This window comes from Nilaparvata lugens, chromosome 11 (assembly GCF_014356525.2).
Source record: "Nilaparvata lugens isolate BPH chromosome 11, ASM1435652v1, whole genome shotgun sequence".
NCBI classification, from domain to species: domain Eukaryota; kingdom Metazoa; phylum Arthropoda; class Insecta; order Hemiptera; family Delphacidae; genus Nilaparvata; species Nilaparvata lugens.
In genome coordinates this window covers 33,058,439-33,078,005 of record NC_052514.1, presented here as the reverse complement: position 1 = coordinate 33,078,005, position 19,567 = coordinate 33,058,439, and the positions used below count along the sequence as shown (strand labels likewise).

General features: G+C 33.9%; 1 protein-coding gene across 1 annotated transcript in view; it reads left to right on the top strand.

Annotated features, from left to right (window-relative positions):
* Positions 1-208: 208 nt before the first annotated feature.
* Positions 209-19,567, top strand: part of LOC111044804 (B-cell lymphoma/leukemia 11A) — a 140,158-nt gene continuing 120,799 nt past the window's right edge. Inside the window, 1 exon segment of the mRNA XM_039438259.1 lies at positions 209-1,160. Coding sequence (XP_039294193.1) covers positions 1,124-1,160 — 37 coding nt within the window. The 5' untranslated portion in view covers positions 209-1,123.

Genomic DNA, 19,567 nt, shown 5'->3' with positions numbered 1-19,567 from the left:
ACGATGATAATTGTGTGATGAGTTAGTAATAAATTGTGGTAGAAGAGATTGGACAAGCTAGGTGTCGCCGCCTAGCTGACGCACCTCGAACTAACCAAGGACGCTGTGCGTCGGACTCGCCCCTACTACTGATACTGATAGGAGACTCTCCCCTACTACTGATAGGAAGCTCCCCCCACCAGCGCCGACTCGTCCCTGGGCCAGTTGTGGTCTCCGAGCCGAGCTTAGCCGAACCCAGCCGAATGGCCCGTGGACAGACGGTGTCTCTCACAGTCAGTAGTTGGACCTTTGCTCAAATGGTCATCGCTCCACCTAGAGACCGGTCACCCATCTGACAACATCCTACACCCACGTCGCTACGACTCTACTCCGTACTATGGCTGATAATAAACTATCCACATCGCAACAGCCGTCATCCTAACTCGGTATGCGTTCGAGAACCACCGACCGCTTCCTCAGTGACGAGCACCTATCATCCGCAGGTGGATTCCCTATATCAAGTGCTTACATCCGTACACGCGGCTACTAAATCATGTGTGATAGCTAATCGACTTCAAATTTTCGCTGTGTCAACCTTAGGAGATGAACACACTTCAGATATTGTTCAAAATCTATAGTGAAAACCTTGTGAACGTACTCTGAAAATAACATTTTGTGATAATTTAAGAATTTCTCAAATTCGCATTGAAATAATTATAGAAAATTCATTCATGAACAGATGATTATGTGCGTGTGAGTTTTCCAAAAATATAGAAATTTCACAGCTGTGCTAAAATTTTACAGCTTTGTTTACGGTGATAATTTGAGAGGTAAACAAACTCACGGTATATCTGTTGTAGTGAGGTTATTACAGATTGATCATCTTATTTTCAAATAAGTGCATAGAATAACAACAACGAACTGTACAAAATATACGTGTATCTACATTTTTAGTGTTATCACCAAGGATTTGTCGGGTTAATAATGTACTAGATACATACATTGAACCGTGTTTATTGTTGTGTCACATAGACAAAAAACATTGTGATTTTGTATGAGGATTTTTGTGAGTTTTGAGACATGAAGACCAGATTGATAATGATAGATCTTCAGCAGTAGTGTTGATAAAATTACCGAAACGACAATGAGGATTAAAATGCCGGCCGTTCGCATCGCTCAAGGTAAGGTTTCAATTTTATTTTCTTCAAATAATTTATTGAAATGCATTGAGATTGTTGGTGTACCGTTCCTTTGATATGAAAGATGGAGTGGATAGTCGTTGAGAGTAGAGTTTGCCGAGGATCGCTGATGTAAGTTCATTTGTTGGAACAACATGAAAAAATATGCAATGATAAGGATTAAAAACATACATTCTCATTGATTTAGTCATTTCATTTTTTATTACAGAGCTATGTCGGGAAATTGACCAAAATATGAGTTAGGAAATGAGGATGGTTTAGTTTTGATTGAGCTTACATTATGAATTGCATTCTTGCAGTTATGAGTCTTGGTTTTTTATGATGATTTGGATGACGATCTTAATATTGTATTTTTTATGACAAAGCTATGAATCGATGTGGAGTATTCTTAAATTGTTGAAAGAAATATTCATATAGAAACATTTTCTATAACAATAAATTTTGAAGTAAGTTATTTTTTATATTAAGCAATGATAATTCATGAGAACACAACGGGCTTCAGCCCAAATCTGCTACTTTTCCAATTACAAAACGTCGAAAAATAGATAATGTTTTCTATCATTATGAATTGATCTCATACTGAATTGATCGAAGTAATAATAACAAGTGTTCTGTAGGATTTCTATATGTTGTCATGAAATAACAAGTTGATTTTAAATAATCAAGTAGAACAACGACAGTTTTGTACTTTATAGGACTTATTTTAAAGAAAGAGAAAACTTTATGAGAACATTTCAGTCTATTGATACGAAAGTGTGATTCATGTAGCAATAGAGAAATCAACCTTTCAATCTCAATTATATCAATTAATTTTTATTCAAATATCAATTTATCTTCGATAAATCCTGAAATTTCATCATGACTCATTTTAAAGATTCTTCAAATCTGATAAAATTTGACAAAACTGTTGACGAATTCTATATCAACGTAGGTAGACTCGGAACGCAGAACTCAATTCTGGGTGAGATTATTTTTTTAAGCTTTGTGAGAGATTCTTTTCGAAAAAATAGTGACATTTTCATTGTGTATAGGCTGATAAATGTCATCCTCCAATTTACAATTTTTCGAACTATTCCTTGATAGATATTAATTTGATTCAAGGAAAATTTGTTGTTTGATTGCTAATTGTTTCACATAGCCTACTATTGAGATTTTACCGACTTGTTGAAGACACGTGTGGATTAACTTGAATTACCAGTTCCGTTAATTTCTTCAAATTGCCATTCTCATTCAATGCATTTTCAGAACTGCAACTGAGTACCTACTATTAAGTTTTGATAGTTCTAACTTACGAGCTTGATAGTGATAGGCATAGTATAATAATATGTAATTATTTCTCACATACTCTGAATAGGATATTTAAATAACTTGGAATTATCCTATTTGATGTGCTTCAGTAGAATATTATCAATTAGGCCTACAAGTTTTCTTCCAATACAAAGTACTTATAAACATTGTTGGTCTGAAATCTAGATTTCTACATTCCGAAATTCGAATGCGATATCGCGATATCATTAAGTGTTAAATTTATGAAGTTCTTTCCACAGTTGATTCTGTAGATTACTCATTTTCTTTTTATTTATGGAGAATACATCAAAATCTGGTAAATTCATCTACATTCATTGGAACATTGCCAAAATAACTGTATTTGTATTTGAATTGTATCGAATTAACCAATATTTGATTAATCCAATCATTTCAATTCCCAAACATCATAATATGAAAAATTAAGAACTGCATGACAAGAGACCGAATATGAATTCTATTCTTATTAATCATTCCTTCTATGGAAATTGAATTCATGAAAATCAAGACTATTATTCAAATTTTAGATCTATAGTAAGTTTGAACCTACATCTATTATACACATATCTAGAATTTCGAATTGAATAATTGAATATTGTCAATTGAACATTAAGAAGGTACGGTTTAGGGAAAATTAAAAGATATTACCAAAAAAATTGAAAGATACTTAGCTGATAAAACGTAATTATAACAAGAAATTGCTAAGTTTGAAGCGTTAAATTTGTGGAAGAGTACAATAGTTGCTTTTGAGAATTAAAAATCATATTTCAAAGTGATAAATTTGGTAGAAAATACTGCAGTATAAAAATGGGGAGAACCATACAAGTCGATGAGATGAAATTCAAGTTTGCAATTTTCACGTCCGTTCCAATAACAGAGTTGATAATTCTTGGACCAGAACCTCCTCAATAAACTTGATACTTCGATAATTTCCTGTCTTAATTCGTTCCTTTTTTGGGAGATCTCCAATTTCGGAAATCATCGGTTTTAGCCAATTAGAGCGGTAGCGTGTGCCAGAAGGCATCTGAGGGATGTCGAAAAATGATAATAGACAAAAAAAGACAACTACTATTATAATTATCATCGTTTCGGTAAGGGTTGTTTGATAACATGGCTTGCGCGTCTTAAAGAATATAGAAGAACAAGAGAAGGAAGTGGAAAGACAATGATTTTAGGGGTGGAATGTCTTGTCTGTCTTGGAAGCGTTTGTAGTCTTTCGGAGAGGAAGGGGGTGGGTGATTAGGATAGGAGAGAGGGTGGGAAGGGTTTATGAGAGGGTGGAATTTGTAATTAAAAAGCGTCGACGCATAAGTTGTCAGCAGGATACCGTTGTGAGTCTCAAGTCTCAATGCTGGCACGCTTTCTTCTCACTTCTACTCTCTTCTTTCTTCCTTTCTACTCTCCCAGTTCTCCTGCTTTTTCTTTTCCTTCTCCTTTGTCTTCTTATTCGTCTTTTATCCGTCTTCTCCTTATGTCTTCTCTCATTCTGTTCTTTTTCTCCTATTTCTTCTAGATTCATTTCTATCGACACCGAATTAGTTTAGAAAATTTCAAAATGATTTGCCTAAAACAAATTTCATTAGAGGGTGAATATTATCCAGGTTCATAAAAATCACTTCACTTATGGGCTACTCTATTGAAATTTATAAAAACAATACAGAAACTTGTTAAGTTTTACAAGTACCCTTTAATGAAGGGTTCTACAAGTTTCTATATTGTTTTTATTCCAGGTTTACTTCACTTAATTGACTTACTTTACTGAATATTTGGGTAGTTTGATACAATATGTAATAAGTTAGACTATTATTCTATCATGCTATCTCAGGAGCCCTTTTTCATATATTTCCCCTTTGTCTCCTAATTTGTCTACTATGATAATATTATTATTTGTCTACTCCTTACGTTTTTGATTTTGTTCAAATTCTCCTATTTCTGTTATTTTTTAGATGCATTTCTCTCAACACTACATTCGTTTAGAAAATGTAAAATAATTTCTCAAACAAATTTCATCAAAGGATGAATGTTATCTAGCTCTACTATATTCATGCACTCAATATTTGGGTAGTCTAAAACAATATGGAATGGTTATATTATTCATTATTCAATGAAACAGTTTTGAGCTTCAAACCTGTTGTTCCTTTCCCAATCATTCATAGTTTAGAATGATATTATCTGTATAAATGTATAAATGTATAAATGAATAAATACATTATACTATATCAGGAGCAGATAATTGAAGTATATAATACCAGAGACAAGAAATATAGAGGTGCTCTATATTTCTTATGCTCCTTCATCTATGATAATACTTGGATGCAGTTTCCCATCCAGTTTCCAAATCTGAGAACATTTTCGACCAATCCAAGATCATGTAGCATCTGATTTTAGTCTACGTATGTCACCACTGTAGAACAAATCCACGTTCCACGTTCTAGGCTTCATAGAAAGGACAGATGTCCGGAAACGTAGGCCTACTTGTTTTTTCACTTTTTGCTTAGACCTGGTAAAGAATGGAGCTTAATTCTTTGTCTTTGATTTGTTCACTGCTCTCGGCGTGGATAGCAAAAACGTCAACCCTCCAGTGGTTTAATCACCTTGTAGGAAGTGGGCCTTACACGTGCCTCAACCCCATTATTATAAACTGGAACAATTAGATGTTTTTGTCCAGTTAACGGTGACTTAGTGACCAAGCCGGAAATTTATTGTTTCTGTGTTGAAATGTCTGGATTACAGAGTCATTTCAACAATATCTCAAATCATATCCTGATTTTTAGTCCAGAAAACAAATAAATCTCAAATATTTCAAATCCAATTCAAGTTCCGGAATAAGATTCATCTCGAATACTCGGAGTTCATCTCTACTCGAGCATGATTATGCTTTTTACAGGCCCAGTTCAATTGATAAATAAAATATTCATTAAATAATAAACATATAAAACTAAAATAAAATATACAAACGCGTCTCTAATATTCAAAATCAATACTTCTACTCGAATAGTAACTAAAGAAATAAATTATAACCAATTAATATTTTCCATGAACCTAAAAACTCATGCTTATGCTTTTTTAAGACCCAGTTCAATTGATAAATAAAATATTCATTGGATAATCAACATTTAAAACTATAAATAAAATATACAAACGGGTCTCTAATATTCAACATCAATACTTCTACTCGAATAGTAACTATAGAAATAAATTTATGACCAAGTTAATTTTTTTCCATGAACCTAAAAATTCATGCAAACTCATGTCTGTTCAATATTGAAAGTTCAATTTTCAATCTATTCTCTAGACTTCACATCCATCTTCATCATATTCTATTATAACATTTTATAAGTAAATTTGAAATATTAATTATTTACATTCACATTAATTGATTCTCCTCTCCAAGTTATATTGATAAATATTTTCTATTTTCATTGATAACATGAAATATTCATTTTTTCAATTATATTATTATCTTTGATCCACTCAATTCGGCCACACTACTACCTGAACCAATATATTATTACCAACACAAATTCTACCATTATTTACTCATAATTTGAACCTCAACATCAAAAAGGAATCAAGCTTTCCACTGATCATTCTCGTCTTTCCCATCTTTCTCAATTATCCGTATTACATGTGAATGATTGTATCAATAGAAACCTCAATAATCTACAAGTGGTGATCATAGGAGAAACTCAAGTGTTTACAAGTGTTTTGAGAATTGAAGAGTTGGGTTTCACAGGTTCATTCATCGTCTAATGATATTTGTATACGTGAAGAGGGTTCGAACCCAAGCATTGAATGACCGGTTGCTGTCTGACCATTGCCACCTGTTACAGGCTATCTCCTTCTCTTTCCTGCACCACTTTTCTCTCCTTCTAACCCTTTCGGACTTGACTCGTGACCAGCTCAAGCCACCGGATAATAGCCGCCTTTCAACACCCTTCAAAGAGAAGAAACTAGATAAAGATAAATAACAAGGAGGTTGAAGAAAAGAAGAAGACCCTTCGGTGGACACACGTCTAAACAAAGAGAGAAAAGGAAGACAATAAGAAGAAGGGATTAGTAGATAGAGGGCACACGCGGAAGATGACATAGGTCAGAAATTATATGCTGAACCCTTTGACGTACGCCACTTCGCATAAAGAGCTTTCAACACGCGCTGGTAAGGTATTTCTCACCTTGATGAGCCCCTCTTAACTGCTCATCCTGGGTTAATCATTATCTTTACAGGTACACAGGTACTTAATTAATCCACTACTCAACAAAGATATCTTGTTCTATTAAAACTTGTATAAACTATATATCTTGTTCTATTTTAGGTTGTTCTAATCCAAACGTTGATAGTACGACAAGGAGGAACATTTAAATATTGTACATATTTGATAATTCATTCATTTCATTCATATATTATTTTTACAAGAGATGAATGATATGGAGATAAAAACTAAGGATGCTCCTTATACTATAAAAAACTTCACTTATATGGGCTACTTTTGTAAAATTAATAAAAACAATATAAAAACTTGTAGTACGCTTTATTATTAAAAACTTTAAAATATCTAAAGACTTTAAATATTTTAGTCATTAAAATATTTTAAAGTTTCTAATAATAAAGTGTACTACAAGTTTTTATATTGTTTTCATTTCTTGTACTATTTCTCTCCCAAATTTAGATTACATTTTGAAAGTTCAAAATAGGGTTCTGACTTCTGAAATTTAGTCCATTTCCACTTAAAAAAAACAAAAACTGAGAATTATAAATTTTGACGGTTGAAAAACTAGATGATTAGATGTGAAATACAAGTAAATATGCCACAGATGTGTATTACAATGTTTAGAAACAATAAAAGTCCCTATGATAGTTTCTCTATTTGCAAACTTGACGTGGACAATCTCCATTCGAATACATAAACAACTATGTATAATATGAAAAAGGACAAGTAGTCAATCAAGAGTAATCAAGCGTTTTATCGTAAAATGTAATCTACATTAATTAACCAACAATGTATCAAATCAAATAGGATAAGAAATGGGTAATTGAATGCATATGAAAAAGTATTCGATCAAGTTTTTATAGTCTTTGATAAAATATATTATGTTCAACAAATATTGTACTGGTGAGAATACAATAAAATAATGTACAGAACAGTACTTGTAAGAATAAATGAATAGAATGAATAATACAGTATTTCAAAAGTATTTCAGTGTCATCCATATTATGTTCTTCAGTATTTGAATATAAGTAACATGATTAGGACAGGTTTTATCAGTTGCTCCTCTGCATGAAAGAATTATACAAAATAGACGCAACTGGTGCAGTCATTTGGATAGAATGCCACCTGGAAGAAATCCCCTTGAAGTCCCAAACTATAAACTTACTGAAAAAAGAGATGTAGGGTGGCCAAGAAAGAAATAGGTGCTGGAAAAGGGTAATTGATCAACCTAGTCCCTGAAATGATGATGATGATGATGATGATGAGCAACATGATTAAATACTGTACAGAACGGTATCAATAAGAATAGCTGAATAGAATAAATTATATTTTTTGAAAATATTCAGTATTATTCACATTACGTTTTTCAGTGTTGGAATATAAGTAACAGAGAATAGACTAGCGTTTGCTGGTCAATGTAATAAAATTCTTATCTTATCATGAATGCTCCACACCTATTTGATGTGGATATTCAAGAACCGAGATATCTGAGTTCAAGTGTTGTTTGCGTGCATAAGCACTTGAAGGGTACCTATACTAGCCCACACATAATTTTTTCTTCATACTGAATATTATTCGAAAATTGTTCTCTCCACTAAAATTTTTCAGCAACAAAAATTGTAGCAGAACAAAATTCATTCCGAATCGTTCTTATTGGTACAATTCTTAAATTAAGCTCTTACAGTACTATAATTCATTTATTACCTTCTTCAAGTCATTATGGACCCCTGTTATAACATGTTATATCGCTCATTGCAAATATTAGACTATTCGAAAAGTAAATCATTAAAACATGAAAAGAAAATGAAAATGAAATTTATTCTCCTTTTTCTTATACAAACAAAAAATTACAATACTCGAAAAGAGTTGAATGCAGATGATTATATTGATAGACCCATATTTCCATAAATAATACTATGATATGATCAACTCAAATAGGATTATAAGTTGAAATATAAGAGAAATATGTTGTAGAATTTATTTTATAACCAATTCCACGTAACAAAGATGAACAATATAATTTTACCTGAAATCGACAATTATTCAATGATTTTTTTTCTTGTATAACTGAATCAATAACCAGTAAAAATTATATGTAGAACAAATGATTATTATTAAACGAAAATCTAAATTAAATGCTGTAATTCACCCCGAAGACTTCTGCTTCTGCAAATATTGACAACAGGTTAAACAGCTAGATGGAAATTCGATGAGCGCTACAATTCAAACATTATTTGTCAGCCCGGGAATCGAACCCAGTATCTCCTAATTGCCGGTCGGGAATGCTTACCCTTACACCAAACTGACAATCTCTGGATAGCAGCGCTCATTTATACGAAGCCATAGCGGCTAGCCAGTCTACGAATGGAAATTACCGAAATATTGCAATTATTCAAATGCTAATCAATTAATTATTATTATTGAACGAAAATCCAAATTGAATGTTGTTATTATTGCAATACCTCGGTAATTTCCATCCATAGAACAAATGATTTAATATGAAAAAACAAATGATGTAGATCAAATGTAATTCATAACGATAATCGATATTACGCATTTATGTAGGCCTACTAGTTTGGTTGATTAGAATAATATGTATTAGTTTGGTTGATATTACGCATTTTTATGTATTAGTCTGATTGATTAGAATAGGTACTTCAACCTATGCGATAACTTCTGCTAGAATCGCAATGAAAGTTAACAAGTTCCATAAAGTTCCAGGGTTATACCCGGTGATAATAATTGCATCACTAATGATTACCAAGAAGGCTCTCCAATACAACCTTTCACATGAAACCATTCACTATCCACAATAGCTGGGTCATTCCGTATCACAAATGTTAAAAAGCATGTTAAGATGATCTATACCCTTGCAGGACAGATCCAAAGGAGATCCTGGCTAGAATCAAAGGTCTCAGTCCAATAAAATCCCACTATTACAATTGATTTTATTACGGAGATGATTATAGAATTATATTAGATACATAAACTTATAGATATAGGATTATAGTGTATTCTAAAGCCGATGTGAACGAACATCTTTATATCAATATGTGTATTAATAAATAGATGTTATGGACTGGTCACGACTTAAGTATTAAGCGTACTAAGCTTAACAAGAACTTTACACGGTAATCAAGTTGTAATGACCAAAGCTACGACAAAAGACTGTAATAAATTAATAATATTTCCTCATCTCCTTACGCTATAACCTTCGAACTTGTTTGTTATTCTTAAGTATCGATACATTTTTCTGTTATCGTTTGATTGAAAAGAATGTACTACCGTATATCGATCAAGCCTCCTTTCTCTTAACATACCTTTATTTCTTATCTTATTTGATACCTCAGGCAAAACTATTTCTCTCATTTCAGTAAAGTAACTACAATAATATTGAAAGTATTGTTGAACAGCTTCTCAATTTCATTGGTATCAACTACAATTGGTCACTTTACCACAATAGCATCTCTAATCTAAATTTCAAGCAGATAGGAAGCTGACCACTTGGCTATGGCCTAACCACATCCCGGGGAGTGCTAGTCTATCAACATAGAGACTTATATTTTTGTTCTCCTTTTTAACAGCAACAAAATTAAAACAATTTTATCTGCTATTGTTTCACTTCAAAAACTGTAGACTTATTTTTTTGAACCAACGAAATTATCAACAATCTATGGTAACTGAATAATTCTGTATAACTCTTAAGGTGCGTACAGATATACGCGCCGCGAACATTAGCAATTCACTTTTAATCAGCTGACTATATCTGTATTTTTACAGAAACGGTAAGATACAGATATAAAAAGCCTTGCATCAGCTGATTAAAAGTGAATTGCTCATGTTCGCGGCGCGTAAATCTGTACGCACCTTTATAACTGAGTGTAAGTACTTGTATAACAAGCACAGAAGATGGGAAATGTTATTTCCTCTGGAATATTGTTATTTCTCATCTGTGGTATAACTCTTTCTTATGAATACATCCTATTGAACTGACTCTTCTCTATCTTAAAATTGTTAGTGGTGAACTTCCATATTCGTTGAGCCATTTAATAATCAGTGTTTATCCATATTTCCGGGCTGACAAACATTTTTATACTGTCGGGCTCATCGAATTACGATCTATCTGTTTGCCCTGTTGTCAATATTTGCAGTAGCAGAAGTCTTCGAGGTGATTTACTGCATTTAATTGGGATTTTCGTACAATGATGATTATTCAATAATTAGCATTTGAGCAGATGCAATTTCCAATTTATTTTCATATTATTGGTGATATTAAACCCCTCCTAACATGATACTGTATCTTCAAAACGAGGGTCCTTAGCACAATAATTCCAACCCTAAATAATTGATGGATTCCGAATAATGTTAGATTTTTCAGTAGTCATGTTTGGGAAAACGATACCCCAAAAACCGGATAATGATTCTCAGGTTTCAATGTGGACTAAAAACTCCAACCTGATTCATACCTATCATTGTTATGAAGGTCATGACTTCTTCGAATTGAATCTATCGAAAACCTATAAATCTTAAGGTGACTTACCGTTCCCTTTCCGTATTACCCTACCTGTATCTTCTGTCTGTTTTCTCATATCTTCTTCCCTCTCTTTCATTCATCATCTCTGTCGATTTCGAAGGTTTCAATGTCGTGCCCTACCTGTATTACTCTTCTGTTTTCTCATATCTTCTTCCCTCTCTTTTATTCATCATCTCTGTCTATTTAGAAGGTTTCAATGTCGTATTGTTGTTTCTCACCATCTTCTCTCTTTATCAGTTCCATGAACCTTAGCTAACTCACTCTTCGTTTCCCATCTCTATCCTAATTTTTCTTTCTCTCATCATATTTATCCCCATATTCATGTTGTAAGTAGGTATCAATGTGAATAAAATGTTCAATTTAGCTACTCTAAGTTTCTTTCTATTTGATTTCTATGTTGTTCCCGTGAAAACTAGTTCATATTTTTTTATGTTGCTACTCTTAATCATTATTCAACTCTTGAATATTATAACTTGCAGTCAATTTGGCTTTTCTCAATTCCCTCTTTTTCAATTTTCATGTTCTTCCTGTAAAAGCTAGTTCATATCTTTTCATGATCCTTCACAACTATTCAATTGTCTAATACTCACGGTTATATTAAATTAACAACTTGAGGTTAATTAACAATTAAAAATACTTGAGGTTATTAAATAAAAACTTGCAAACATTATTCATGTGAGAAATACAACTAAGGACAGTGAAACTATAAAATACTGTATTCATTTGAAAATAAACTATATTATATTCATTGACTGCAGTAAAAAGTTGATCAAATGATGCAGTTTCTAATAAATTGATAGATGCATTTAATAGAAAATAGAGGAAGAAGACTTCTTCACTCTTTTCGATCAATGGATTCTACAATGTCTCCTCTCTTTTTGATAGGTTTTATTGAAATGATGCAGTTTCCAATAAATTGATAGATGCATCTAATCAATTTAAATCTAATCTATCAATCTAATCAATCTATCGATAGAGAAAGAAGACATCTTTACTCTTTTCAATCTATGGTTTCTACTATATCTCCTCTCTCTTTGTTAGCTACGTTCTATCAAATCTCGAATCGCTAAATCAGGGGTTGTCCCGTGAAACCATGATGCTGAACTCTGACCCCGAGGTTCTCACGAGCTTGCATTTTTGGGGCAAACTCAAAAATCGGGTGAAAATCCGGTCTGGAGCCCACAGCTGTCTGGCGTCACCCTTCCCCCCTGCACACCATCCTGACCTCTGGGGCACCCCCTCTTCACCCCATCCTGAGGCTCACCCCAGATTCACTTCCTGGACCGGGACGCTGCAAAAGTATGATGCGTTCCGGGTTCATATAACGTCGGCATCCATTTCCGGGCTGCAGAAGGAGAAGTGTCTTTATCCGATTTCCGAAAGTATAACAGTAATGTGAGACATTTCTGAGGGACAATTATCCTTGTTCCTGCATCTTTGCAGAAATGATTCTATCTGAGGAAGATTTGATATGTTACTCCCACTTCAAGTAACTTACATTCAATTGTCTTTTTTGAAAATGGCATTATATATAAGTGTCCGAAACATGTTGTGATAATAATTTAAAAGGGTAATGAGATTTATATTTTTATTTAACTTACATTGAATTATCACTCATCCAATTATATTAGTAACACATTTATTATAATCACATTGAATTACGGTATGACTATTTTATCCCATAGATCTATGTTTAAAGTATATTCAATTTCCTATGATATTGACTCGATCATTGTTCCCTATGATTGAATCAATAACGAGATAGTGTCCGTCTTTTTTGGGTATAATTTATTCAACTTGACAATCTCATAAATGTCGAAAAACAAATATTTTGAAGACTTTTGAAGACATCTCTGCTGGAATTAGAATCATTCTAAAGATTCAAATCATTGTGCAAGATTTGTTAATATGTTACTCCTACTTCAAATAACTTATACATTGAATTATGCTCTCTATTATCCAATATTAATACCCCATTTATTATAACCACATTGAGTATTCTACACTCAACATTTTCTCTGAATTTGGACAAGCATTTATATTATTTCCGTACTATTCTCCACTTATTGGTCCTAATCCTATATTCATTATTTGTTTTTGTCAATTTCTACTATTTTAAAAAATGATGTAGTTCAAATAGTTGAAAGACAAATTTTAAACAATTAATTAAAACTACTTCAATCTACATTCCTTTTAACATTGTTGGGTTTATCAGTCTGAAGTTTCAAATTAGTTATCTTAATTACCTAATTTATTGATTAGAATGAAAACACTATACAAATAACTACGATCATAAATGAATAACTCACTGAAGACTCAATGACCCATGAAAAAATAATAAAATTATCACTATCAGTCATATCGGTGCTGTGAATCATATCCTCAGATAAGATAATATTTGTTTGAATAAGAAATAACCTTGAAATATTGCCATCGATTCTGCAACTTGATAAAATCGAAGAAACAGACTGAAGAAGTCTCTACTCTGAATGTCTCACTTGGTGCCAAGTATTTGGTTCCTTACTGTATTTGAATTCCCACTCCACTTTTCCTCCTCGTCTTCTTTACTTCTCATCCTCCCGCTTACTCTCCTCCATCACTTTTCCCTCCTCCTTATTCCTCTCCCCTTTCCCACCACCCACCGAAAAACGGTGTAAAGATAAGAAACGCGCAAGTCCAATTTGTTTTTCCGAAAACCGCCACCAGATAGCAGTTCACAGTTTTCCTCTGTCATTCATCGAAGTAAGAACTCTCCTAAAAACGTTCCCTCAGTATTTCTCACTGCGATTAGCATAATTGAGCGTAATTTGGTTAGGAGTACTACAAAAACTCCTAGACTAGAATACTCTATCATGATTAAACTTTCAAAGAGTTTTTCAACGATGACTTCGTTGTTATTACATCGCTACAAGATATGCTCATGTAGTGTTCACGTCAAGATGTCCATTTTGTACATTTGGCTCTTATAACTAACTATCCTACTCCTCTTCTCCTTTTCTTCTTTCTCTTTTTCTTCTTCTCCTTCTTCTTCTTCTTTCATCCCCATCTGAACCAATAATACAAGTAGATCTTCCGAATAAATAGATGCATAAATGATTAAAGATTATATGATATTTTCTCTGCATGATAACAATCAAAATTATTCATTTCTTTACTGTTATTGCAATCTAATCTATAATAAAAATGATTGTGAAAACCAAATAACTATCAAAACATGAATTCACAGCTCGAAACATCACTGAGAACTGATTAGGTAATTTTATCAATTCTGAAATTCAAATCTAATTACAGTACTTACTGACATAGAGTATTTCAAACAGAACATGTTGTTTTTAATTATTGTACTTATACCTCAAATTATTCATTAGCAATATTGTGAGGTATGATAAAAACAATTTGTAGTGACCAGACTATCAAATAATAAATACTCAACTTCCAAACATTTATGATAATTAAGTTATCAACTCTAGAGTGACAATTGAATAATTAATTACTCACTGACATTGAATATTTCAAATAAAATATGTTGTGTTTTCAAGCATTGTACCACAAATTATTCATTAGTAATTTATAATTCTTGTTTCATAGATATTGATTCAAGATTATCCACTCATGGAACAGGACAACAAACATGACGCCAGCACTCTAATAGTAGGCCTCTTTCTAAAACCCCTCAAGCTTAGTAGCTAACCTAAGTGAGCTCTCTACTCCCAGTAGATCAAGAGAAACCCTCAAAGCATTTGGTCAGTGTCACATTATGACTTTCCTCACTCTCTCTCCTTTTCCCTCTCCAATCTCTCCCCATAACTCCATCTCTCTCCAAATGTTTGACAGGTTGTGTTGACAAAACATTTTAAGAGACGCGATAAAAACAAACAGTGTGTGTTTGAGTTAGCTGGCTTTTTCGCCAGCCTTTGACCACATTCATGTTTGCTTTGTAGGCTCGTCTCATGGTCTGTGGCGTGGAGGATGACCTCAAAAGATGTAGACAATGCCTGTGGCTCGTATCTGGGTGCCAAGGATTGTGGAAACATCGCGCTAATGACTCCATCATCTTGCCTCAAAAAATATGTTCGTGCTTCTTCTGTTTTGCGAAAGAAAGTTTTCTTTAATATTTCCTCTGGATCATCTCTCTTCCTCAGTTTTTTTGTCTATCATTGTCCTGAATATTATTCTTGAAATTGGAAGGTGATAATAATAAGAAGTCAATGAAAATCCTGTTATGAGTAAATATTCCTGAAATTGAAAGCCTGATAAGAAATAATTTGTTCAGTTTCAAGACATGATTGCTTTATGCAATATTGTTTGCTTTATGCGACTCCTCCCCGTACACGGACCTGTCATCCAAGCGGGGAGCCTATTCATATGTATTTATTTTTTGTAATTTCATTGTATTTCAAGTGAATAATAAATAAATTTGAAATTTGAATTTGATGTGAGTATTCATTTCATTATGGAACGGTTCTAAAACATCGACAGAGACTCAGTCGAATTTTTCTCCTCATTATTGAATATTAAACTTTGAAAACATATCTCATTCTAAAAAATATTCTTGGATAGCCTATTATTTGGAATAATTTAACTGTAGTTGTCATTTTCATGCTCAATAATTCCCACTTAATTAAACTTATTCTCAATAATTCAATTGCTAACTTTAAATTCACATTCATAACTCCATGTGATTCACCGTTATGTAGATATTGCAAATCTTTACAGAAATCCACATCTCCACTCGATTGCATTACTCAACTTCACTTCCAACCTCAACAAACTTGATGTTATAACGAACTTACTGTGCAAGTGCAAGCTCAATCAAACTCATAACCTTTTTCCTATCACATCTTAAACCAATTATCACAACAATAACTGTTGCCAGTAGTAATTGCAGTAATCATAGATTGGAATATAACCTTCTTGTACCGTTGTGAAGTGTAGTAGGCTGCTAAGAGATGGTTCACTTCCAGCGGTGCCCAGTATACTGGTGACTGGGTGAGGGTGAGAAATTCTAAATGACACATTGTTGCGAAGACTATGATTTAGCAGATCAGGTCTACTGCTTTCAAGACTACTATACCTTCTCACTTCGTTAGTACTCTTAAGTACTTTATATACGTTCTCTCGCACTTTCTTTCTCTCTGTCGCTCTTTTTTCTCATTTTTCTCTTTCTTTGTCTCTATTTTACCTTCTTCCGAACTTCAAAATCTTCTTTCCATACTTCAAGTTGTCTTTTCTGTCTTCGTTAATCAATTCCCTTTCATTCTCCTCCTTTTCTCATTTAGTTTATTCTTCCAAATACTACTCCTCCTCATTCTCCTCATATTAGTTTTTTCTTATTCTTCCTCTTCCTTCTCCTTCCCCTACACCTTCTCTTCTTCCCCCTTGTTCTCTCACTTGTCGTCCTTCTTATCCTCCTCCCACTCTTCCTTCCCATCCTTTACCTCCTTCTCCTCATCGTCTTTATCCTCTTCATCCCTTTTCTCCTACTTCTCATCCTCCTACAAAAAGTAGGCGCACACAAATCGTCATCGGACGAACGGCACGCATCGGACGGATCGGATGATAAGATTTGAATCATTGTTTTCAATTTGAATGCGCATACCTATCCGCATCGTATAGGTATGCGCACTCCAATTGAAAACAATGCATCAAATCTAATCGTCCGGTCCGTCCGATGCGTGCCGTTCGTCCGATGACGATCTGTATGCGCCTATCTTTATACTCCTCTTCCTCCTTCAGCTCATCTTTATCCCCCTTGCTCCTTTCTCTCTTTCTCTTCAACTGCCTTCACTATTTTCTTTTTCCCTTTGTCATTCTCATCCTATTTCAAGTGCCTCCAAATCTCTTCTAATTTCTCGTTTCCTTCCTCTTTTTCTAGTACTTGGATTCAGCTTCTTTCTCTCCCTGTTTTCATACATCATATTTCTTCTTCTTTCATCACAATTCCTTGTTTCTCTCACATCTTCATTCTCATGTGATTGATTATCCATCCATTCAATTGTCTCCATTCATTCACGCTCCTCTTCCTTCCCCTCCATTTATCACCTCTTCTCTTCCCTCTTTTTCATTTATAGTTTAATTTATCGTGCCAGTTGTCCCCACCTCCTCTTCCACCTTCTCATCTTCCTCCTTCACTTTCTCCTCCTCCTCTGCACTCTTTTCCTTCTCACTTCCCACATCCTTGCAATCATTTCCATCCATCCATCTCCTCTATCCTCTTCTCCTTCATTTCCTTTCCGTCGTTCTCCTATCCTATCTCCGCTACATATCTATACAGTATTCTCCTCTTCCTCCTTCTCATCTTCCTCCTTCATTTCCACCTCCTCCTCTGCACTCTCTTTCTTCTCACTTCCCACATCCTTCCATTCATTTCCATCCATCTCCTCTATCCTCTTCTCCTTCATTTCCTTTCCGTCGTTCTCCTATCCTATCTCCGCTACATATCTATACAGTATTCTCCTCTTCCTCCTTCTCATCTTCCTCCTTCATTTCCACCTCCTCCTCTGCACTCTCTTTCTTCTCACTTCCCACATCCTTCCATTCATTTCCATCCATCTCCTCTATCCTCTTCTCCTTCATTTCCTTTCCGTCGTTCTCCTATCCTATCTCCGCCACATATCTATACAGTATTCCTGTATTCGTTATTCTTATTTTAACCGCTTCATTCTCTCACCACCTCTCTCACTAACACTATCTCCGTCCTTCTTTGTGTCAGTAAGTACTTGCAACTGATTTTCCCATTACACTAATTGGTCTACCCACTCAATACCAGCTGACTTGCTACTGCAGTAGTAAGCCTACTGCTATTGCTAGCAATAATTGCGGCATACGATTTTAACCTTTGAAGCGAACCTTTCTTGCGATATTTTACAATTCACACATACAATCTTCCCTCTCGCTCCTCTACACTGGGAGTAAAAGGACCACTTCACTCTCCATGGATCCGAATAATAAATCCATTTAGCGGTCAATGTAATGTCAGAGGAGTTGGACTCTGGAACCGAAAGTTGACTTTCCAATTTGTTAAAATGTGTGTCACAATTTGATTGTACATCATTTTTGATTGTACTGTCTCAGGATTGTTGAGAAGTGTTAATGTGAGATATACGATTTCAGGTAGTATAGTGATAAAGCTTTAAAGAAGCTTGGATCTGATCGAATGAATAGAGAAAATTCCTTTACGGAGCTACATTTATTATTTAACGAAAATCTTAAATAAATGCTGTATATCTCCCCGAAGACCTCTGCTACTGCAGACATTGACAACAGGGCTAACAGCTAGATGGAGCTAGATGGAAATTGAGTAGTTCTCATCGAATTTCCATCTAGCTGTTAGCCCTGTTGTCAATGTCTGCAGTAGCAGAGGTCTTCGGGGTGATATGCAGCTATTATTTAGGATTTTCGTTAAATAATAATTATATATTAATTAGAATTTGAATAAATGCATTCTCTATTTAATTCCATATGGCGCTAGATTTCATCAGATACAAGTAAAACTAATGCTATTTTTTATCTATGGCATAATATAGAAAATTATATATACAGTCATCCGGGTTGATAGAATTGGCTAACTCGGAACTCGCTGACTCCATGTTAAACTGCCGTATGAATAAAAACTGCTCTGATCGGTGTAGTATTGATTCATATGGCAGTTTGACATGGAGTCATCGAGGTCCAAGTTAGCCAATTCTATCAACCCAATCATCCGCTCCAAATACGAGACCAAATGAGATAAAATATGAAATATAGATAACTTAGAACAAATACTCTTCTCTCCCAATGTAACAAGAAGTTTTTATATTATCTCAATTACTCCCCAATCTCTCCCAATTATTGAGTATTGTCATTGATGATATTTACTTATCAAGAAAATGTCGAATGAAAGTATGATGATGTTATCTTGTTGAATAATAATCAAAGTTTTATTTTAAAAATTGAAGGATCTCAGCCATTTTCAGAACATGAAGTCTCTACTTTTGAAAATTCAATCTAAAGAAACCAGTGGAGTTCAACAAAATAACTGATAAAAAGTATTATTATTACGCCTAACTGTCTATCTTATCCCATACGAGCAACACAAAAATTAATAATGATTTATGCTCTTAAACGTGTTGCTTTAGCATAATAACTCCACAGCTAGTTTCTGCACATGTAACCAATAAAATAATGCAGGCATACGAGCTGTAACATAGTTTATAACCGTTCATAGGTTTCTAAATAGTTATAATATATGCTAGAGACTGACGGGTTGATTAGGCTAGATGCTAGAAACCACAAAGTTGGCTGGCTCACTGAAATAAAATGGCTGATGTCCTGAATTTATTGAACATTCAATCAATATG